This window comes from Rhea pennata, chromosome 1 (assembly GCF_028389875.1).
Source record: "Rhea pennata isolate bPtePen1 chromosome 1, bPtePen1.pri, whole genome shotgun sequence".
Lineage (NCBI taxonomy): Eukaryota > Metazoa > Chordata > Aves > Rheiformes > Rheidae > Rhea > Rhea pennata.
Window position 1 is genome coordinate 118769611 of NC_084663.1, and position 25059 is coordinate 118794669.

Genomic DNA, 25059 nt, shown 5'->3' on the forward strand with positions numbered 1-25059 from the left:
TTGCAGCAAAATCTGCAATCTCTTTGTTTCAAAATAGAGGTGACTGCTCAGTTAATGGGAAGCTGAATTGACTAGTTCCAAAATATATGGAGAAACTATTTGGATATGGAAAATCAGTACACTGTGTAGTATTCTGGGGAGGAGAAAAAAAACACAACAACCTTCCTACTCCTCTTTTCTCACAGATGCACACGAACACTCATTCACAGTCTTTACCTTGAAACCTTGCAGACTTCTCAGAAATTTGCTGTGTAAGAATCATGTACTGTTCATTACAGCCTTTGGGATGCCAGAGTATTTAACATCTTCATTTGGTAATGCAAGTGTATTCCTTTTCTCCATATCAGACAAAGAATATGTAAAAGGGTAAAGAATAACACTGCTTGTAGCATTACTAACACAGCTATAGTATGCTGTGCTAAGAGTAGCACAGCAGTAGGCTTTGAGGACTGTCATATGAATGTGTCATACCAGTGTAGTGAATAGTTTACTGTCGGTTCGCAGTGTTAAAAGGTTCTTGTGCTTCAAGCTGATGATTAGGCTTGCAGTTTGTTGTCAGCTTTCCAGCTTCCCACCTCCTTCTGGAAGTTGTAGTCAATGGGATGATATAATTTACACGACCTCCTACAGTTACAAATGTGAATTTACACGTAAGGCTATACTCTGGTCTAAAATATCCCCTGTTACCACACTATGTGAAGGTACAGTTCTTTCCGTTCCAGGTGTTGCAGAAGTGCACTTCATGGTGCAGTTTAGCATGGCAAACATTTCTGTGCTTAATTAAGTCACTTTTGTTTTTTGCAGTTCTCAAAATACTATCTTTTGTAAATACATCAAGTTACATACATTCAAACAGACCGACATTACTGTCAGGTTATTAGTGACTTCATTATCATTATCACTAATAATAATATGAAGTACATCCATCCTCACCCAGAGAAATAGTTTCTTTTGTTTGGAGCTGGAGAAACCTTCAATTTAGATACACTTTTATTTCTTAGTCTCCCTTCTGGTAAAACAGAAACAAAAAAGCAGAAACAAAGCTTTGCAACACATAGTTATCAATATAATAGGCATGGAAGGGATTCTTCTGTGCTGTGTATGTGCTGTGAAGACAAAACTAACAAAAGGTTGTTAATAATAGTTTTCTTTATTACCTCATCCGGAACTTCTCCTTCCATAACAGTTTCTGGTTAGCAGAAACTAACTCAGTAGCATTTTGTTTCCACTCCTCTATTAGTTCATGTCTGCAACCTGTTGGTTTCTTCTTTTCTCTAACAAACAGGCAGACTTTATATTTTAGCTTAAATTAGCAGTTGATACATTTATGCATAGATTTTTGCCATTTTCTTTTCTTCCTTCAAAGGAAAGATGTCAACACATCACTTAAAATAATGCATTTATAGGTTTAACTTTTCAGAAGAATTAAATACAGTGATTAAGCTTTGGTTATTAGACAGGTATGAGTGCTATCTAGTACTTAGCAATGATTCCTTCAATGGTACTTCTATTCTGATTCAATTGTAGTATTTTACTGTTCATTATCTTCTCTCGAACTTTCATGCACACGTGTTGGTTAGAATGTGGTGCTGATAATGCCAAGGTCGCGAGTTTGATCCCCATATGGGCCACTCGTTTGGGGGTTGGGCTGGATGATCTTCAGAGGTCCCTTCCAACCTTAACAATTTTATGCTTAACCTGCAGTTCTCTTAGCCTTTAACTGCTTAAGAACTGACATCACTTCATTGCTTTCCCTTCTGTTTGAAACCTCTTGTACCTTCTCATAACTTAGTTTTCTTATCTAAGAATCTTTGTTACTTACAAAGTTAGCCTTAACTAGCTGGCATGAGCCTTAATGAGTTGGGTCACAATCCCAGCTGGCTGGTTACAAGTGCTGCCGCACTCTGTATCCAGCTATGCTTTGAGGGCATGCTGCATTGCTAAGAGCTGTGTTACAGGCCCTCCCAGCCCAGAACATCCAGGAGTGGTCAGGTTCTCTTTTTCCTTTTCAAACACATTCAGCTTTTTCCAAAACAATGGCACCTCTCACAGAGACACTGGGCACCTGCATAACATGATCAATCATGCTTAATACATCAGGAGGGTCGTTTATCATCATGTATACACCCATTTAGCCTCTTCTGGTAAAAAGGGAGTATGTTGATCCGGAGTTCAGATTCTTTTTGGCCACATGGGTCATGCCTTCTTTTGCTGAACTAAGACATCTTGATACCAACTAACTCAAGCCTCCAAAGTGGGAGTTCCCTGATGAGTCCCTAGTTACCTCATGGGTAACTCTCCTTTAGATTGCTGGTGTGAGATAAGAGTGATTCAAGAGACTACAGTGTTTGTTGATTAAGCAACAAACTACTAAAAAAATAGTAATTCAGTGATCAATAATTAATAAACACATCATTATCATTATATTACAATTATTTTGTACTCTATTACACACAACTATAAAGCTGCTAATTATTGCTCTTTAAGCTCATGAATCACATACAACTATTATTAAATTATTCTGTCACTCTTCTCTCCCAAGACCATTTACTGCTAGGGTGCAGGTCTACCCCTCTTTGTTCTCCCATATCACACAGCATCCTTGCCCTTGAATTGTTTTAATGAATCTCCCAGTTTTCTAAAGAGCTGATTATGAGGACTGGTGTTCCAGCAGGACCTCTTGCTTACAATCCAAAATCACAAAGATGAGACCTCTTTTTGCATAATTAAAGAATTACTAGTTTAAAATAAAAAAACATAAGCTTAAAGCCTGGTTACTGCTCTAGTTTTACAGACATCTGAAGATCACACTGTACATCATAACCTGTTCCTGGTGGAATAGTAAAGTTAGAGCTACCTAAGAGTTTCTGTAGCAGTGTGGTAGTCTGCATTAACATTTAAAAAGGAAAGAAGCAGCAAATAGGCTAAAGAAAAAGGTGCCTTGAAGGAGCTTGTTACTGATGGAGACTCTTAAAGGTTTTGTGCAGAACATTTGAGAAGTTTAAGATACTGCTTCTAGTTCCAATAATCATCTCTTTTTATAGAATAATACTAGTCATTAAAATTGCTAACAGCAGCTCTGTCTGTGTCCTAAGACGGTCTCTGTATCCTCATCCCTTGGCACCCTTGCAGTGGCAAAATTATCCTTAAGTTTGCATGCAGGGGACTGCAGGAGCAAGAGAGTAAGCACTAGTGCTAGGTCATGCAGAAAATGTATCAAAGCTATGAATTGTACTAATGTTCCCAACTCCCAGACCCATTCTTTAATCATGAGATCATGCTTCAGCAATAGCAATCTTTCCTGTATGGCTTCCTCCCACCAAATTGTATACATTTGTGTTTAAAACTCTGTAGTAGATTTGCCAGTTCATTTAAGTGCCTTCCCCCCATAAGGATCTAATTTGCATTAGCAAGATAAATGGAAAATTCCAACACTCAAGAAAGTTGATACTAGTTGAGATGGACTGTTATGTTGCATTTATTTTCCTTCCACAGCTCTCCAAGTCCTTTTTCTGTGGTTGTATCTTAAGACATCCAAACTCAAAACTTAATGTAAAGAGTTTATTGGTTTCCAGGTAGTGGTCTGAGGCTCAAACCACTGCAGGTGTGTGGCTAAAAGGTGTTAATTGGGTGATGGATGCACAAAAATCAGGAACACAACTCAGCAGTAAAATCAAATTAAAGCAAGACTCCAGCTGACTACAGTGGATTTTGGATCAAACCATGCAGGGCGTTAGAAGGTAATAGACATTGAAACAAATCTGAAAATCCCTCTGGGTCCTTGATCTTTCCCATTCACAGAAGTACCAAATGAGTTTTCTTTTCCTAGTAGAGTTGTGTACTACCAAACTGCAGGTTTTGTTTAAAAAAATAGTCAGAACTATTAACATTAATGATATCTAAACTGTCACTTCTTTAAAGGAGAGGAATAACTTTTTATTATGAGATAATACTGGTTTACCTGAGCAACATTTAATCTTCAAACAAATTTCCTAAGGTTATCCATGAAGATACTTGTTTAAAAATCCCTTCCAAGAAGAGTCTGCAAGTCAGTGAAACAAATAGTAATACTGTATATGAAGGCCAGAAGTTCACTGGCCTGGACATGACTAGCTACATGCACTCAAATTACTACAAAACCAATGAGTTTTCTTGCTTGTTTCTGTTACTTTTGAGGGTTTGTACATTGGTTTATCTACCCTCCAAAGGAAGCCTTTCCTTCCCTTTACCCATATGGGCTGGTTCCTGGCTGATCCTGTTCAGGATCAAAGTAATTTAGTAGTGAAGGGTGGCAGAAACAGAAAGTTGGAGGCCTAGTGCTGCTGACTTGCTTAATTTTCACAGAGAATCCTCACATGAAGGTGAAATAAATCCTATGGGCACAGATTGAGAGGGAAGGTGGAATGGCTGATTTCTGTTGTTGCCTACGGCAGAGACATAAATACATCTGTTAAAACATCAAAGGCAATCTAATGGACAATCTTTGAAATTTTTAGTAATAAGTGATCTGTATGGTTTATGCTTTCAGAATATGAAATTGAGAGATCATTTTTCCTAAGAATGAAGTGTGTTCTAGCCAAGAGGAATGCAGGATTGACGTGCAGTGGCTACAAGGTAATGTAGATAAGATTTTTTTTCCATATTCAACAAGTAATACAGTTATTTATTTATTATTTTACATAAGTGTAGCTGGAAGCAAAATCTGTGATTGGACACTCCCTCAGTAACGCAACTATCTTGCACAGTGGTTTGGATTCCAGCAGCAGATTGGAGTGTGCTTTGTGGCACATTCCCACATCCTGATTCCCTGATCTTCCAGACTGAGGAATTGGCTGGAGCACACCCACCAAAAAATGGTGGAAGGAGAGTGCATAGCTGGCTCTCGTTCCAGTAGGGAACTGGAGGCAGGTGGGGGAGGAATCCAAATGCAGGATCTTGGAAGTCTTCCCATAACCCATTGCCTTGGTGTGTCTGTGCTCTGGCTCGGCAGCATTCAGTTGCACAAGTCACCTCACTGGCCTAAACAGAATTACATCAACATGAATGAGACCATAACGTTGCTCAGCATAACCACTGATACCAGCTGAGGTTTGAACCATACTAAACTATCAAGTTTGTTTATAAATCTCATTGCTTGTGTTAATTTTTTATTTATTATAGGTGAACAGAAACCACAGCAAATGGTGAAATTCTACAGTAACACCATTCAGACAGTTCTTATTTTCAGCTTCAGCTTATTTTCAGCATTTGCTGTTCTTTGAGCCACACAGTGCAATTCCATCACTTACGCATCAGGAGAGAAGGGTATTTCAGATACAGTCTCATGAGGATTGTTTTTGTTTGAGTCATTAAAAAAAAAGTTTTCAAGAGAAGCAGAACTCTCTTATGGAATGCGTTCAGAGTCCAGACATATATCCACCTATTTATATTGGAATTATTATTATTCTATAATGTATGGAGCCCAAGTTGCTCATTTGCCTCCCAGCAAAAATGGCTCTGTCTGAAAGCTGACTTTGAAATCAGTAAATCAGTTAAGAAAGTAGAGCTTGTAGTGATGTTTTTTTCTGTATTTTTTCTGTTCATGTCTGCTAATCAAGGGAATCACATTCTTTCTTCTTTTTTTGACTACTGCAAGTTTGCACATTTTACACAGTAAATTACTTTAAGAATATATTCATTTATAGTGAAGTTGGCTTAAATTTTTTCTTTTTGACTGTGCTTAGAGCCAGCATTTAATACTTTTGGAAATACCACCTGAATAGCTGAAGTGTAGGGAAAACACATGAATCAAATAGTATGGGAGTTAGTAAGCTCTGCTGTGAGATATCAGATAAGTTTTGATTGTTTGCCATTGCTGAATGTATTAATCATTGGCTGATTGGAAAGGAGGGAAGAGCATGGAAGAGGCCTATCTCTAGGTGACTATTTAGTAGACTGCTTAGGAGTACCAAATACAATGGAAATCAGTTCCTTTTCATTGGCACAGATAAAAGTCAAAATAAACAAATACAGATATTAAGCTGAAGAATGTGTACTATGTATTTCTGGTTCTCCACAAAGCCAAGTGTCCTGCCTACTATTTGGAACAGAACATTGGCAGAAGCACAAATGATTTCTAAACACCAGCACTACAGCTAATAAATCTTATGTTCCTTAAGATCCTTCAAATTACAATTTTTCCACTCCTTAGCTGACTGTGAATTTTTACAGGCTAAACTGTAACATTGAAGTCATCACACTTGTCCCTAGGAATTGTATACGCGGATTCAGGAATCCAGACTCAAGATACTGGCCATGTTAATATACCAATAGAATATCATCTGAACTTGACTGAAGAATTTAAAATTAATATCTAGTATGTTTAAATATACTACATTTAAGCTCTGTAATAGATTGTCTTCATAACCATTGGGTTTTTAGTGTCTGTTTTTCATCAGAACAATAAGTCATTTAAAAAATAGGTATATTATTAGTTATACCTATATGTGTCTGTGTGTAGGTGTTAGACTGAGTCACTTTTAAAAAGCAATTTCTAGATTTTTTTTTTTTTGTTTAATGAACAGGAATTCTGACTGTATCTACAAGAAATCTATACTAAAGAAAATTTAAATTATTTGCTAGAATGCAATCAACATAGTACTAAAGATCCAGTGTTTCAGTACTGGATTAATCATGTATTGTTAGCAGTAAACACAAAAACTACATTTACTCTGTTTTTCATGTCCATTTATAAATTAACCAGACTTCTGAAGCTTTAACAAACTATGCAGTAGCTAAAAATGTTAGGTGAGTTTATTGTCTTTTAACTTAATTAAAATTGGGATGGGGTAGGGAAGTGGGGTGTCAGCTGACTTGCGGCCTGTCAGATACTGAGTGTATTTTCTTTTCATGCCAGGTGATTCATTGCAGTGGCTATTTGAAGATACGACAGTATATGCTAGATATGTCCTTGTATGATTCCTGTTACCAAATCGTTGGACTGGTGGCTGTAGGTCAATCTTTACCTCCCAGTGCAATCACTGAGATCAAACTTCACAGTAACATGTTTATGTTCAGAGCAAGTTTGGACTTAAAGTTAATATTTCTAGATTCCAGGTAAGTGGCTATTTCATTTCCAGCAAAGAATGTTTGAGAGGCAAGTTTTATGATAAATTACACTGGTTTCCAAATGAATCAAATCAGCCGTGAAAAGATGAAGCAGTACAAAAAAGCATGTGGGCCTTTGAAGCCCTTCTGGAAGCTGGATAGGCTGTACTTTGTCTTGAATACCAACGTATAAAAATCAAGACTAATCAACAGTTTCAGAGTCAGCTGAAGTCTTCTTGCTGTGGGCAACATACAGACACACAGTAATATGTTTTTGCCCTAAAGGATATATACAATCTTAGCAGGCAAAACTAGTGAAAAGGGATAGGACCTATCCTCATCCATGATTTATAAAGGGTAAACTGAGACACTGAGATCAAATTACTTTCCAGGGTCATCCAGGAAGCTTTTGACAGATAGTAGCAAGAAAACTTAGTCTCCGGCACTTTAGTGTAATGCCTTAACAATGAAACCAACCTACTAATGAGGTTGTTAAAATGAAAACTAATTCAGTTGGCCAAGAGATGAAAACACATTCATTAGTAAATACATTATTAAAAAAGCTTGGAAAAATGGCTGGTGCTTATGAAAGAAAACCTCGTCTACATTCTCAGCCAATACAGCTTGCGTATCATCTAAGACGACAAGCGCACAAAACCAAGATGATGTGAAATGACTCATTCATCCCTTTTTGAACCCTTGGATCTTCTACTATATAGTGATTCTTTGTATAGTGCAGTTTAAGATACCTTGAGGGGAAGAGGCCAGTTCTCGGACAATGTAATGGATTTGACTATTGACAAGATGGTCAGTCTTTAAAAATCCCTGCGTATGAAGCATTATGTGACATGCTTTCTCATTTCCTTGACATACTGGATTTACAAGAAGCAGAAATGGTATTCGTGTGTAATAGTGGAAAAGAATCTGTATCCACAACAGTGAGGAAGTTTTGCATAGTAGGTCAGCCATGCAAGAACATTCTCTTTCTCCGTGCTAAGGCCAATGAGATAGTGAGCCATCAGCTGCTAGAATACAAAGAGCTAGTTGTTTCTGGAAACCTTTTTTTTGGCATGCTTTACTTAATGTAACTGCTACAAAGAGGCAGAAGGGATTCAGCAACATGTCTCTCCATATGGAAAAAAGGAAATGATGTGCCTAAGAGGAACTGCCTGGAGACTGAAGTGTCTTCAGAGGAGACAGTTTAACCAGAGGTGTTGACAGGAGTATAGACAAAACCAGTACTGCTGTATAGTTGTGTTTACCAAAGAGCAGATGTATGTCGTCTCTGTCCACACACAGGGCAGTCTGGGCTATTAAGTGTTACCAGAGCTCTTTACTCCTCCCAAGCAAACCAAATTATATTTGCTCCCAGTAGGGATGTATTAGCAAGAAGACAAAAGTGATTCTGTGTTACTTCTGGTACCCGTACAAGAGAAATGTTGCTAGATCTTCAGAGGTAACAGTTAGAGCAGCCAGGCCAGTATTCCACTAGAGGAAGAAGCAGTTAAGTAAGCTTTTCTGTATACCTAGTACTATGTGAAACATGCAGGAATTGATTTATCACAGTCACTGGAATAAGGAGACAGTCACTTCCACCTGAAGAGATCTGCAGCATCTGGTTTTGGTGGTGCAGCTCATGCATCCAAGTGTTTTAAAGAAGCCTAGAGGGCAGAACTGATCCTTAGGGAAAGCTGTGTTTCCTTCTCTATGATGTGCCTTGTTACATGCGAAGAAGTATTTTCAGAGCTCAGGCTGCCTTCAGTGGCTTTCTGAGGGGTTGTTCATGTGTTAAGGAAGTCAAGCAACTAAGCTTAGCTCCAGATTACAACTGTTCAAAAGTTGAGGTGATACTTTTTGGCCCTTGCGAAGACTAACTTCAAAGTGAGGCTTCACTTCCAGAAATATTCACACCTGGCTTGGGCTTGGGCTTTTTGTTTGTTTTTTGGATTAGCTGTGCTTGTACTACCACCTTGCTGTGATTGCACTGAAGTCAGAAGAAGCAGTGAAACCAGAACAGGACTTTATACCAGTATTTCAGCATGCTGGTTGGCTTAAGTCAGAGTTTAGGCCCCTGGAATTGTAAGCCAGGAGGGACGGGGCAGAGTGTGGAGGATAAACTCAAGCGTGTGTTCATGTAGCCTCCTGCAGAAAGAGAGCACATGTGTTCACTCCGCCTTGGCAGACCCTGAGGCAAAGGCATGCAAGGCTTTCCCAGATGCAGGAATGGTTGGGGAGGTGTGCGTATATTTGTGCTGTATGTATAATAAATCAGATCATGAAGGCATTTTTTTTTCTGATTTCCTTCTGAAGAACCTCCCTGCATCCAGCTCTCTCCCAAAAAGAATGTAATTACAGTCCCCAGTCAACAGAGGGTTGACATGATTCCTTAAATGTTAGAGAGATAATAAAATACATAGTAAAGCAAAAAAAGGGCAAAGCTTATGCAATACCCAATGACACATGTTGCTTGTGAATGTCCTGACCATCCCCACTGGCACTGGCATAGTACAAAGAGATGTTAGGCATATGAACTGGATTCCTTTTGGATGAGTCTAAACTGGAAGACAACCTCCAGGAGCATGTCTGAGGCACTCCAACTACTACTGAGCTTTCAGTTCACAGGCCTTGACTAGAACTGGTCCGAAGTAAAAAAAAAAAAATATGGAGATGTCAGATCCTCAGCACCAATTGTTTTAATTTACAGATCTCCTGCTAATGGACTATGGTGCTTGTTAATGTAGACAAAGGCAATTGATGCCTTTGTATGGTGTCTCTGTTTTGCATTTTTAGATGAAGAAAGTCCAGGACAGCATAAACATTACCCAGCAACACTAAGTAAACAAACCAGATTATGGCTGGTTTATACAATGTGCTTTAAGTGGATAGTAACTGTGCTAAATAAACAAAAGTCCATTTTGACCCATAAAGTCTGACTTCTCAGATGATTTTTTTAGGTCTGATCCAGTATAGGTGTGACTTCTGTAGCATGGTTCTTTAACATCTATGGAGATGCTGCTGTTTCAGATTTGTTCCCTTATTCTATTTCTCTCATTATGTGAGGAGATTTTTCTGAAAGTCTAACTTCAACCTTCTTTTTTTTTTTTTTTTTTTTTTTTTTTTTTTTCTTTTTTTTAGCTTGTGATCTTTTTAACTCCTTGTTCTTTCACATTCTTAGCTGGAATAAGCTCCTGCTTCCTTCTTCTATTAGGTGCTACCCTGAATTAATTTGTAGACCATGATCACAGCCTGTGTGGACTGACATACATGCTATGCTTGTATGTTTACAGAAGCAAATGAGAATTTGACAGCAGTACACAACAGTAATTTTATTGTTTCATGAATGGCTCCTCAAATGGATGCTTGTGCAAAGGATCATGCATGACAGTGGCAAAAGCCCAAAGCTGAAATAAGTAAAAGGACTCTTTTTCCTGCTTGTGTGTGAGGCAGGCCAGGGAATAGCTACACCTTGCTTTGGCTGGATTGAGAGGTTTTAATTTCTGGTGAAGGTGAGGATTCTATTTCCAAAACTAACATTTTGTCCTACAGTTTTTAAGTACTTGGTTAGTTGGCATAATCAAATGTTAGATTAATGAAAATGAATGTCCCTAGAGATTTTACTTATTATGCAGCCTTTCTTTTTCAGGGTAACTGAATTAACTGGATATGAGCCTCAAGATCTGATAGAAAAAACTCTTTATCACCATGTTCATGGCTGTGATGTATTCCATTTGCGATATGCTCATCATCTATGTAAGTAAAAAGAAAAGTTAGACTGAAATGTATTAAGTAGAGTGAGAAGCTTTTCAGACAACAGGCACTATGCTGGAAAGGAGGGAAAGCTTTCCAAATCTGGACTAGAGCTAGATTTTTAAAAGTGCTTGGCTATCACTTAAGGAAACCAGCACTTTTGCAAATAAGCTAAATATTCAATATGCTGTACTTCTGAAAAATGTATCTGGCTACTTTTATCTCTCTACTTAAAGGACGTGGTCTCTTTTGAAAATCTGGATGTGATTCTGGGTGTTGAACTCTTGAAGGAAAAAAGACAAAAGAGCAAATGAATGGGGGGGGAGGAAAGGATAAACTGGACTATTAGCCTTTTTTGTTTTAAAAAAATCTATGCAACAGCTCCCAATTCCCCTGAAACATGTTGATAATATTTAGCCCATGATTGAAGTGAATGCAAACCCCAAAAGTCTTGAAATGAATGTTCATTAATAGCATGTGGATGAGGTTTGAAGAACAGAGTGTCAGGAAAAAATAATAATAATTCCCCATCTGCTAACAGAGACAGTAATCATATCTTCAAGCATCTGGATTTGGGAAGTAGTTCATTCAGTAGCATATTAATTTGAGAAGCAAATTGAGGGAATAGCTGAACTCTGGATTTGGCTCAGTCTGCCACAGACCATATGATACAAAGATGAAATCCAAAAAGAAATGGCAGTGAATTTTTTTTTTCAGATTGTTCTTGTAGGCTGAAAATAATCAGAATCAAATCCTTCTTTTAGGCTCCTCTGAAGGAGAGGATAGTCAGTTTTTCACCTGACTGTGTGATATTCATGAGGATTTGGAATATAAAGGAGGATGTAACTGTATTTGGCACAAGTCAACCTTGACATTCCAAGCACCAAATACTGTTGATGGCAGTGGTGCTACACTTGGGAAAGCAGAAGCTGATCTTTGCAGCAAGTTCATATTAACTGAAAAAACATTGAAGGCTCTCGGCAATAACAAATTAAAAACTAGAACCACCAGGATGCATTGTAATGTCCCCTTATGAGCAGCATCGTTTTTTGTAGGGTTAGTCTCTGCATCCAGCTGTGACTGCTGACCTCTACAAAACATCACTTGTTATTTTCACAAGACTATTTGAAATACCTATGTGAACCAGTAGATAGATGATTCCAATATAGCCACAATCGTCTCTGGAAAACAGTTATTTTTAGAGCAGAGTCATGGATAGCTCTGTGTAGGTGGTAGAAGGCTTGTATTTTGGTCCCAAGTTTTATCTATGCATGACTGGAGTTTTAGTAGAGACACATCATGCTTACTAAATTACTGAGTCTCCCCCCCACACACACACCAACCCTCAACCAAACAGAATAACTAAAACCAGTTCTCTAGATACTCTACCTGAATTACACAGATAAAGCATTGTAAAATCTAAAAGCTCAAGAAAAGTGTGAGAAGATGAATACAAATTTATAAAAGTTTTGAAGCAACTAAATGCCAGGACGATGAAAAAGTAATGGCAACAGTGGGAACAGTGCAGAACTGTGGTCTGAATACCAAGTAATAGTAATTATTGAAACAGATGTAAAGTGTACAAACTTCTGTGTCTCTGGGGAGCCACTGTTATAACTCCCTCACCATCCATCAGCAAATGTCTGAGGAACCCAAATAGTAAAAGGCTGGTAGGTTTGACATACCATTCCATAAAGCAATCTGATGATTAAGTGTTATCTGATGATGAAATCTGGACAGAAACATCTTACACCTAATGAGGATATTAAGAAAAAAAAAAAAAACAACCCTAAACTAGGATAATGAATTACTCTTTCAAAGAGGAAAAAAAATTTCCAAAGTGAAGACCTAAAGCAACAGAACTTTAATTTAGGCAGCATAGAGAGCAAAACAAAGGAAACAGTGAGGGGAGCAAGCTAGAAGGGGTATAACAAGAACATCAAACTATGAGGAAAATGTAAATGTGAATATTTGCCTAAGGTGTGCTGGCAGCAAACAGAGTTTCCTGTTTTAAACATTTGATTAGCTTCCAGCTCTACGAAAAAGCCTCTGAAGTTTGAACTAGTGTTATTTATTTCTATAGCACCATCAATATACACAGTGTTTGCTCTACAACTAGGGAAATGTGGCCACACAAATAATGTGTCCCCGCCTAAAGATCTTGCATTATGAAAGACAGGATGAGAGAAGCTGTTCTAATACAGACAAAATATTCCTCTGGCCTTAGCTAAATGCTTTAATTTGTACCATCTTCTCTCTGTGATGAGCGTTTTGTGCAGCCTACATGTTGTAATGTCGTTGCTTTTCCCAGTAAACTTTTGCAAGAGTCACATCTCTGTGCATTGGCAAAGCAAGCCACGGCCCCAGATGATGTCGCCACCAAACTGCTTTGCTGTTTTCTGAAAGTCAGCCTATATATTTATAGAACCTATCTTAAAGCAGAGCACGGTTCACACTCTGTCCGTGCCATTGAATCTTCTGTTACTCCCCCAGCAATCAAGCCTTCCAGCACAGCTGTGCTATTTTTTTTTAAGAGGGTAGAAGAGCTGTAGGGTCTGCTAGCGCACCATCCACTGCCAGCACTGCTTGAGGGCTGACCTCATTGCCAGACTTGCTAGACTGTGTGTGCCAGGGTAGCTAAAACAATTACTGCTGCGAGTATGGGACCGAGAAGCCCATTTCTCTGTAGTGGCGTGCTTAGGTGCCCGCTAGGAACTCCTAGCCACATGCCTAAGAGCTGGCTGGAACCGTTTAAAATAACCCTGTGTGACAGACCAGAAGGGCCGGCCCAGTCCTTTTTCAGCTTGCCTGCTAAGCCGAGTGGGAACCACAACAGAGGAACACCCAGTTACAAATGGCACAGCTAAGAGCCAAGGCTAAAGCCACTGAATCCTCCCCATTTGATTGCAGCAGAGGCCACCAAGAAGTCTGAGCCTGCACAGATTGTCTTGGTAGTGGATTTTCCTCACTCCCACTTCTGAGGTTTCCCATCAGCATCAAACAGGGTAATTTAACACAGGGCCAAAAGGAAATTGACTTCATTTACTGTATCGGAAGCACAGCTACTGTCCTGCAGCCAAGGTCAGACTTTCCCCAGATTGCTAAAAATGCAGGAGACACAGAGTCCTCCCCATGTCCCAGGAGAAATATTGGTTTATCCATATAATTAGGAAGGAAAGCTGAATACTGTAGTCCTCAGTGGTTTTCACATCTTTTAAAATATTGTCTTAACTGGAAAGCTTAAACACAGATTTGAAAAAAAGAATTTTTTTTGAGATGAAGAGAAAGGGAAAAAATCAAAACTAATCCCAAAACACATGAAGAACTTTTCTATATCTAGATCCATTATAGCATTAATTTCTATTTTAGAAGAGCGAGTAGCAAGACATACTGAATTCAAGGCAAACCTATCCATTAACCAAGCACAAAGCCTTCATTTTGACAAGCCTATGCCACTACATATATATGTATACATATAATGTACATATATAATATACATATATGTGTATATATAAACATATGTATATATATAAAAAAGCTGTTGGATGATCTAGGCCAAAAGGAAACGACCCATTTGCTAGAACTGGACTATTTGGATTACAGAACATCATGACACACAGCAATTAAAGGGCATACAGTTGATTACAACATGGAACGCAGCTGATTACTAGTTGATCGTAGTGGAGGAAGAACTGACACTTCCAGAAAGACTTGTCTATAATCATTTTTTAAGAGCCTGATTTTCTCTGGAAGACTTACCAGATTTGGGAAAAAAAAAAAAAAAAAAAAAGGTTTAAATGTGTTGTGATTTGTGTAGATGGATAGGAGAGTAAGCAGCCCAGAGAGATGATCCATATGCTGCAGACTTAAACTTAAAGGACCTTTTACCAAGAACGAGAACTTTTGCTCTTGTATTTCTGTCAGTCTTCTGCTGGGCTGTTCACATTGTCAACATTGTTGTGGTCTCAGATTACTATTGGAATTACTATGCCCTAGCACCCCCCCCATAACAACTGAATAATTATAGTTAATAATCAAGTCATTAATTGGCAAACAGTAAAGAAAAACAGGAAGATTGTGCACTCTCTTGTTCCAAATTTAATATTGAAACCATCCCTGTTAGAAAAATCTATAAATACTAAGGCCATATATTTTCATTTTAAGGGGTCATTTGCTCCACTAGAGTTGCCTGAAAGAGCAGACTGTTTGACTGGCTTATTATGTATCTGCTGCTGCACCAAGCATGTATCATAAGAGAACAAAATTACATGAACTTTGCTAGTAAGTTCTGTGTAGTACAAGCTTTGCATTTGCAAGCAGTAATTCCGTTTCTTTATTGCGTATTCTACAAAGCTACAAAGAATTGCTGCTATTGATCAAGTTCTTTTGCAGCAGTCTGAGTATAAAAACCAGTCATGTATTTCTTAATTTATAATAACTGATTGTATAGAAGAGTAAGAAGGTGGCTAGAGAAATGCTTCAGGGTCACACAAGAGAAAAGAGATCTTTAAAGGCTAGGAGTTATTCTCTTGTTGTGACTCATTAGATAAATGCCTGGCAGTGAACCAGAAAGATTTGTGGCTAGATTAAATATTTAGAGATGCTACACAGCTTGTGGTATAGCATAGCCATATGCCAAAACATCTTTGTGAAAGAGAATCCAAACTGCTGTTCAACAGATTTACATTTCTAGTGAAATCTATCTGGTAGCTGATTCACCTCTCTGGCCTTATCTTTATTTGTATGTTTAAGAATCAAATAATATTTTAATTTTGCTCTTTTAAATCAACCTTAGAAGTGTAGAGCTTACAGAGGAAAAAGCAACATAGCCTGAAATGCAATGCAATACACGCAATAATTCTCAAGCTATAAATGTCAAAAAATACTTCCAAATACGCTGGAAAAATTCATTCAGTTTTGTCTGTCTCAAAATTCTTTTGCTGCCTTCTACTTTTCTTTTTCAGTTAAAAAATTAAAATGATTAAGTGTTTTGTAGAATGTAAGCATAGAAGAGCAGGGTAAACTGGAATAGAAGGAAGACAAACCTAAATAGTCTGGAACATAGCATTTGTAAATGATGAGGTGACATTGTGAAACCATGTGAAGGAGCAGGACAAATACCTTTGCAGCAAAGCTACTTAAAGTTTGTTGGGAAAGGGGGATTTAATGGAGTGGGAGGAGAGAAAAGCCCCCCCTCTTACACATAAATCTCTCCAGGAACTGGTCACAAGTTCAAGCAACATGAAATGTATTTACATTGTATTTACAGTGTTGGTGAAAGGCCAAGTCACAACCAAGTACTATCGACTACTGTCCAAGCATGGAGGCTGGGTTTGGGTACAGAGCTATGCTACCATTGTGCATAACAGCCGTTCATCACGGCCTCACTGCATAGTGAGTGTCAATTATGTCCTTACGTAAGTCAAAATACTTTGTACCATTACATGTTATCAGTAATTAATTCATTACTAATTAAATCATTTAGGCTTGCTATTTTACTGTCTTCCAGTATCATTCTGTGTTTGCAAGTTAGAGCCACTTTCCTTTCCTCACGTCCTTCCCCTTCTAGTTACAGAAAATAACTACAAATAGCACATTGCACAAAAAAGAGCCAGTATTTCTTATGATTACCTTGCAAACCATAAAACTTGTGCTTCAGCGTCACTGAGTATTTACTGCTGATGGAAATTTGTGTTAGACTTGTACCCCAGTTCTGCAACTGGCATCAGAACTGCACTGTGCTAGGTACTGTCAAGACACAGTGAAAGCGGCTGCTATCCAGCAGAGGTCACAGTGTCAGTTTGCGATAGATAAATGGTAAAAAGTGATACTCCTTTCAAAGACAGGTGAATTACCAACAATTCCCTTGCTTACCTTGGCTTCCACAGATACTCAGGGCTAAATTACATTCTCACAATGGCAAGTAGCTCCCACTGAGCTTGTGCATGCATAGTGGGTTAGAACTTCAGCTTACAAATTCTATTTCAAGTCATGAGGTCATTATGAGATTCCTATCTTGCTATAAACCTGTGTTTGCATGTTACAATTCTGTATCTACTACCCGACTTTGAAGAGTTAAACTGTATGAGTTGAGCAAGCACAAGAGTGTTTCCTTAACCTACTGTGAGTCAGCACTGAGCTCTGGACTTATGGATTTATGCTTCCCTCAGTCCTGTAAAGATATGCAGCAAGCAGCAGCACTAAGGACTCAGTCTTGCAACCTGCTTGGTTCCAGTGAGTTGGGGCAAGTGATTTGGGTAAAGAGAGGGAGCTGTGACAGAGATATAACTGCATATCCTTGAGTTGAATTTAGTTCCAGGCTATTTATCAACAAAAAGTGAAGGAAATGAGTTCTAGATAGGAAATGAGAGAGAAATAACTTTTCTTCCTAGTTACCATTTCAGAAATATGCTCCACTGTGACTGCTGACAAAACCAAAGGAGATGATTTAATCATCAGAACTATAGGAATTAATGTTGCTGGAGATGCTCTACAGTCTTTCTTTAATTTGATTCCTAGCCTCTTTTGTATAAAAATCTGCCCTGTCTGTGGGGCAGGTAAAATGGAATAAAATAGGAAAGAACATATAGAAACTGTCAAAAACACATTGCAGCTCCTATGGCATGTTACAAGCCCTATGGACTAGAGAGGAGAGAAGCTTGCTCCTTTTTCTGTCCTTGGAGCAAATTGTGAGAGCTGGGGAAGAGACCAGTTCCTGACTGAGGAGGAGGCACTTGACTTGATCTGTGTCTTCCTATCAGATCTTACTCACAGCTGTAGGGACTGTGAAGTGCAAAGCAATGCATTGCAGCAAAATACAGGTGCCAGAGATAGCTTAAAGAAGAAGTTGGCACAGCTTAGATTCAGATAGTAGGGAAATTTAATATGAAGATGTTTACTATGTTCCTGATGGAACACTGGTGGAAACAGAGTTAGATGAAAAATCTGCCTCCTAACACCTCAAACCAGAACCCCCAACTAATGAAAATCTAGGAAGAATGAAAATGAAAACATTGTGAAAGATACCATGTATTTCCAAAGGAACTATTTTGGATTTATGCAGTATGTTTGAGTATATATTTACTGGACTGTTCTTTTGCAGAGATATTGAGTATAAGGAACTTCAATTGTCACTGGACCAGGTTACCATTTCTAAGTCACAGTTTTCATGCAGAAGCTCAGCATCTACCTCACAGGAAACAAGGAAAATAGTAAAACCCAAAAGTAATAAGATGAAGGCAAAACTCCGAACAACACCTTACCCACAACAGGTAACCTTTTCAGCAATATTTACCTACCAGTTGTTGTGGTAGAGCTCTTGGGACAGGACCATCAGAAGCTGAACTTGCTGTAAAACTGACAATAGTATGCTCTGCCACAGGTAGGTCAGAATACAGCAGGGCCCTTCTGTTCTTGGGTGGACAGCACAAACAGTGCAAATAAATAATCTCTGGGGAGTGATGCAAACACAGAGACTTTTGAATTATGGATTGTGTAAAGTACTTGGAAAACAATGTATTTTTTTAGTTAAAAAGAAGAAAACAATGTACTAAAGATAGCTGCACTGTGAAAATTTGAGCTAGTGTGGAATGCATTTTGTTCATCATTGATAGACAGAGTTGTTTTGTCACGTAGATGTAGGCAGTTTCCATATGCTGCAGAAAGATTCATGAAAAGAAAATGTAGCACACAGAGCACTGGAGCAGGACTTAGGATATCTGTCTGTGGATAAGCTGGAAGCAGACACAAAAGGAAAGTAGGGAGATTTCCCATAATACAAGTTCAGTGGGGTTGATACCAATCAGGAGACATTCTAGGAGTTCAAAATGAATACTACTGTTAGTATTAAAATAGCACTAGTCCGGAGAAGAGAGTAGAAGAGAGGAGGAGGAGATCATCACGATAGAAGATGTCTTCCTACCATTCTGAAGCTTGACATGCAAACAAACTGTCTTCACCAAATGCAAATCACGTTCTGCAGCTGCATTTATCAGTGATGTCCTGTGCTTTGCAAAAAACTTAAGTCCTCTGATATTTACAACTGCTTAAACTTGCTGACTTGCTGAAATCCAGCTGTGCAAAATTATCCAATATGCTCTTAGCATTAGGATGTCAAAATGGTTTTTTGTTCCTGTGTCAAGTAAAGGTAAAGTTATAGTGAAGATAAGGAACTTTGGATGCACTGGTGACCCAGTTCCGTTTCTCAGTAAGACTACAGTTCAAAGAGGCCTGGCTTTGGGCTCCTATATTACATGTTATGTGGTTTCATATAAAAGTCATTTAACTCTTCTCCTCTCCTTTTTCTTCTTTCTCCCAGCAATACAGCTCATTCCAAACAGACAAACTGGAATGCAGCCAGATGGGAAACTGGCGATCTAGCCCTGCAGTGAACGCTGCCACCATTCAAGAACAAAACTTTCATTCAGAAAACAGTGAACTTCTATATGCCCCATCATATAGCTTGCCTTTCTCTTACCATTATGGACACTTCCCTGTAGATTCTCATGTCTTTGGTAGCAAAAAGCAAATGTTACCTTCTAAGTTTGGGCAGTCTCAAGGAGCACCTTGTGAAGTTGCACGATTTTTCTTGAGCACGCTGCAGGCAAATGGAGAATGCCAATGGCATTATGCCAACTCCTTGGTACCCAACAGCCAGTCGCCATCCAGAAATCTTTCTGATCAGTCAGTGAACATCGTCCGGCATAATCTTGCACAGAGTTATGAAGGTGGGTATGACTTCAAAAAAACAAAGAAAAGAAAAGCAGTGTGCTATCTGGGAAAGATTTGTAGTTGTAGTTTGAAAATAGGAAATACAAGATGTTTAGGAAATGTAGAAAACCAGGAACAGTGAAGTATAACATCCAGTATGTTTATAGAATTTACATGTTTATCCCGCTGTTCTTTACCATAAGCACTTCATTAGGAATTTTATCAAAGCATCACTTGCAAAAATGTATCCGTCAGAATCACTTTTAGAACAGGGCAGAGATACAAACTCCTTTAATACTGGCATAGTTTGTCTTCAAACTTTGCACTGGCAGAGTTGCTGGGCAAAATTACTCAGGTTAAGTTATTGCTGCAGTCAGAAAGAAACAAATGTACCTCCCATAAAAATTGAGAAGTCTTTGCCTTACAGTTACTGCAGTGAATGTCTAAATGAAATGCACTGTCTTCCTGCTTTAAGATGTCCTCAATTCTCCTTCCTCATAAGAACTGCGTTATCTCTTTATACAGATGGTCAACTCAAATATTTTGAAGGAAACACTGAAGACATTGGGTTCTCTGACATAGCAACCTATAAGAAATACGATTGCAGAACTATAAAGTACGATGTAAGCTTGCTGAAAATACACTTTAATCCTTAGATCTCAGACACATTGCATCTATCACTGTTGATCATAGAATCATAGAATCAGTAAGGTTGGAAGGGACCTCTGGAGATCATCTAGTCCAGCCTCCCCGCTCAGCAGGGGCACCTAGAGCATGTTAGACAGGGTTGCATCCAGGCGGGCCTTGAAGATCTACAGAGAAGGAGACTCCGCAACCTCTCTGGGCAACCTGGTCCAGTGCTCCGTCACTCTCACAGTGAAGAAATTTCCCCTCATGTTCAGGTGGAACTTCCTGTGCTTCAGTTTCTGCCCATTGCTTCTTGTCCTGTCACACGGCACAACTGAAAAGAGTTTGTCCCTGTCCCCTTGACACCCTCCCTTCGGGTACTTGTGCACACTGATAAGATTCCCCCCCCCTCAGTCTGTTCTTCCCCAGGCTGAACAGGCCCAGTTCTCACAGCCGTTCCTCATAGGGCAGATGCTCCAGCCCTCTGATCATCCTCGTAGCCCTACGCTGGACTCTCTCCAGTAGCTCCATGTCTCGCTTGTCCTGGGGAGCCCAGAACTGGACACAGGACTCAAGATGAGGCCTCCCCAGGGCTGAGTAGAGGGGCAGGATCACCTCCCTCGACCTGCTGGCAACACTCTTCCTAATGCACCCCAGGAGATCATTGGCCTTCTTGGTCACAAGGGCACATTGCTGGCTCATGGTCAATTTGCCATCCACCAGCACTCCCAGGTCCTTCTCTGCAGAGCTGCTCTCCAGAAGGTCAGCCCCCAGCTTGTACTGGTGCCTAGGGTTATTTTCACCTAGGTGCAGGACTCTGCACTTGCCCTTGTTAAACCTCAGGAGGTTCCTCTGTGCCCAACTCTCCAGCCTGGCCAGGTCTCTCTGAATGGCAGCACAGCCCTCGGGTGTGTCAGCCACTCCTCCCAAACTTGCTGAGGAGGCACTCTGTCCCCTCATCCAGGTCATTGATGAATAAGTTGAACAGGATGGGACCCAGTGCTGAGCCCTGGGGGACTCCACTAGCCACAGGCCTCCAACTAGACTCCGCATCACTGATGACGACCCTCTGAGCTCTGCCTTTCAGCCAGTTCTCAATCCACCTGTCTACTCGTCTAACCCACACTTCCAGAGCTTCTCTAGGAAGATGTTATGGGAGACAGTGTCAAAAGCCTTGCTGAAGTCAAGGTACACAACATCCACTGCTCTCCCCTCATCTACCCAGCCAGTCACTCCATCAGAGAAGGCTGTCAGATTGGTTAAGCAGGATTTCCCCTTGGTGAATCCATACTGATTACTACTGACCACCACCTTTTCCTCCACATGCTTGGAGATGACATCCAGAATGAGCTGTTCGATCCCCTTTCCAGGGATGGAGCTGAGGCTGACCAGTCTGTAGTTGCCTGGGTCGTCCTTCTTGCCCTTTTTGAAGACTGGAGTGGCACTGGCTTTCTTCCAGTCCTCAGGCACCTCTCCAGTTCTCCAGGACCTTTCAGAGATGATGGAGAGCGGCCTGGCAACAACATCTGCCAGTTCCCCTCAGTACCTGTGGGTGCATCCCATCCGGGCCCATGGATCTGTGAATGTCAAGCTTGCCCAGAAGATCTCTAAGCCTATCCTCCTCAACCAAAGGAAAGTCTTCGTTTCTCCAGACTTTCTTCTATGTCTCCAGGCTCTGGGATTCCTGGGGGCTGCCCTTACCAGTGAAGACGGAAGCAAAGGCAGCATTCAGTATTTCTGCCTTCTCTGTATCCTTCGTCACCAAGGCCCCCACCCCATTCAGTAGCGGGACCACATTTTCCCCAGTCAGTCTGTTAGTATGGGCAAATAAATGCTAATATAAAAAGTCAGCAGGATTCCACAGGAATATCGTTAAATCTGTTTGGGAAGAAAAATCTCAACCAAAAAATGTAAGCAAGTACTGGCATTTTCCAGTTTCATAATACATGCATACCTTCACCATATATTTATGAACAGGAGAGTGGAGTTCTCAGGCCAGCAGTGCTTACCTCTGATTCTGCTGCTTCTACCTAAGCCTCTGTTGCTGAAGTTGGAATAGGTGGGCTCTTTTTTTTTTTTTTTTTTTTTTGAGCAAGGACATGTTTTGAAGGATGTTTAACTATTAGGCATTTGATGAAAAAAAATGACTGTACAATTAAATCACTGGAAGATCATTTACAATTGCACTATTTAGGAAGGAAAAAAGGAAAATGTTAAAAAATCAGGCCTGGTCAGAGATCGTTGCTGGAGTTCACACAAACAGTGTATGGGGAATGTGGGAAAACAGAGCCGCTCCTGCATACAGAGGATTTATCTCTAATAGCTCCAGAGTTTGTTTCTTCTGGGTAGAATTAGCCCTGTTACTTTTGCTTGGACTGTGACAGAAATCTGGACCTTTGGAAGTGACTTTCTACTTTGAATGGAAAGGGGCATCTGATTTTTCTTACCCTGTCAACTGCTGCTTTTTCCACTGATCCACTGAAAAATTGACAGCCAGTAAGCTTCAAAGCAGAAAGGATCTGCTTCGCGTCATTATCTTTCAATCCAAAGGCAATGCCAAATATGACATCTGGCAACCGGGTTGGATGCTAGGCTATTCCACATCACATCCATGGAGGCATCTGCCAAAATGCTGTAGGCCAGAGACATTTTTCACTGTGGAAAATACTTTCTTTTGGAGAGATCAGAGATTGTAAGATTATCGTGCCAAGCCATCAAAGCTCTGTAAAAGCACGTATCAGATAAAACTGCCTGGAAATCAGATGCTGCTGCCTCAGAATCTGGTTTTGAAGCTTCTTTCACTTCTTTCCAGCTGGCTTAGTCATAAGAAAAGAAAATTTCTTCAGAGAAGGCAACTGTCTTCTCAGTAGGGGTCCCTGTGTGCACTTGAATGGCTACGTTACAAGTGTAGATACTGTGGCATCCATGCAGGTCAGTAAGGAAGTCCTGCTGTTGGCCAGTCCGTGTTGTCTGTGTGAAGTTTAGTCCCACAGTTTATGTCGTAGCTCAGGAAATGCTGAAGAATACTAAGGAAACTTGTAAAAAAGTTCCCCTCTACCTTCCTGCCCTGCAAACCAGCACCTAGGTTTGGCCTTGGACTACTGGAAGCAATGTATGACATCTTCATGGAAAAATGGAACCCACTAATGGCAAAGAGGTCTTGAAGATCATTCTGTCGTACTATGGTTTTTGGAATGAGAATAATGAAGAAATTAGGATTCAGACCAGGACTCAGCACACATATTGGGCTGAACTAAAAGATGTGTTTGGGCATGGATAGTGTTCAGTTCTGTTGCACTTTTGCGTAATTTGACGCGGTGGAGTGCCAGCGTGCCGCTGTGACACAGCTGGAGTGTGACCGGGGCAGGACAGAGGCTCTACCTGTTGGTCTTTAGCAAAGCTCAGAGTGACAAAGAGCAATTGCTCCTCTTCCCAGAGGGCCCTGCCCTACAAACAGTTGGGGAACATACTGAAATGTCATGGGCTATGTATAAACAGCCAAGTGCTGGTGTATTGTCTTAGAACGTGTAAAAGCTGCCAGGAGTACACTGTTTTGTGATGAATGTAGATCACAAAGCCTGAGAAAAACTATGCAAGACAGAGCATATATGTGCAGAGATTCAGCTATGTTCTAAAAATGGACATTTTTAATAGACAGGATGCAAAACTCTGCTGACAAGGACTGCATATCTTTTAGCTGAAGATCAGTGCAAAGTATCATTCTTTCTTTGCTTTAAGGTGGTTTAAGATGCCTGTTCTTCATTTTTATTGAAATAAGTGGGGCAATATGAAAACAAGGAGCAGCTCTACCTATTAATTTTGTGGTAGAGCAAGGCATATTTGAGAAAAAAGTATCTGCTGCAAGCAGCCTTCCCATACTATGCACCACTGTACTTAGACTGCGCTCTGTTAAGGTGAGGAGGGAATGCCCCTCACTGCAGCACCGAGCTGTACAGACTGCTCTAGTCTGCTCTGACTCCACAAACATACTGACAGCTTTAATGGAAGGCTACAAACAACTGTCCAGTGACGCTTACTTTCTTCCTCAAGGAAAGAGATCAAAGCCATGTTTGAGAAATGGAAAAGGATAGAACAAAATGGATAATACCCTATAAATCAAGTATGAAAATTACTTCTTGCTACTCAGAAGACAGCCATCAACCTAACAGAACATGAGAGCACAAAAATGAAGATAACAAGACCGGCCCTTTGATTGCTGTGATGCTTTAGCTTCTTACAAGTGTTAGCTCTAAAAATGAAAAAAAATCTCCAGTTCACAGATTAGACCAGAGCCAGCAGGTAAACCACACTTCACCCCGCAGTAAGAGAATGAACCCATCACTCCTTTGGTTGTATTGAGTTTAGGAAAACACCAAAACAAGTGTACCAGATCAGTTAAATTGTGTTAGTTATACTTCAGTAACTCCCCGCATGGATACTTACTTTACGGTAAGAATGCCAACTCTAGAGCTACACTGCCGTAGCATAATTATAGTATTAAAAATTATACTAAATTAAAAGTTAAGCATGTTGCTGAACCCATTTTGATCTGTGATCTAAAAGAGGTCTGTTCTTTCAACAGTTGTCGATAATTCAGTTCACTTAGGATTACCTGTACTTCTTGGTACAAAATATATACACAGAAACGATAGCTTGAAAGGTGGTTGTTTCTCAGAGCATGGTGGGTTGATCCAGGAGAAATTGGATCCAGATTCCAGCTTAAATTCTGATGTTAATTACGTGGTGCAACTCCCTCTGAAATTAATGAAGCTGTGCATATAAAAAAAGGTACAATTAAGCCGTTTCTGCTTCCTCTGTTATACATGAAGGCTTTGCCAGTCTACTGTAGCATAGGGAATATTATTTAATTATTGGGTGCAGCTATGTCAG

At 39.9% G+C, this 25059-nt stretch overlaps 1 protein-coding gene across 2 annotated transcripts in view; it reads left to right on the plus strand.

Annotated features, from left to right (window-relative positions):
* The window catches only part of SIM2 (SIM bHLH transcription factor 2), a 52732-nt gene that overhangs the window by 25631 nt on the left and 2042 nt on the right, over window positions 1-25059 (plus strand). Inside the window, exons 5-11 of one of the 2 annotated variants that reach the window (XM_062573601.1) lie at window positions 4529-4614; window positions 6896-7095; window positions 10730-10836; window positions 16103-16250; window positions 17936-18104; window positions 19151-19559; window positions 23248-23254. In XM_062573601.1, the coding sequence (XP_062429585.1) occupies window positions 4529-4614; window positions 6896-7095; window positions 10730-10836; window positions 16103-16250; window positions 17936-18104; window positions 19151-19559; window positions 23248-23254 (1126 nt within the window). The remainder of the gene's footprint in view (window positions 1-4528; window positions 4615-6895; window positions 7096-10729; window positions 10837-16102; window positions 16251-17935; window positions 18105-19150; window positions 19560-23247; window positions 23255-25059) is intronic. The other variant, XM_062573592.1, reaches the window with a different exon arrangement.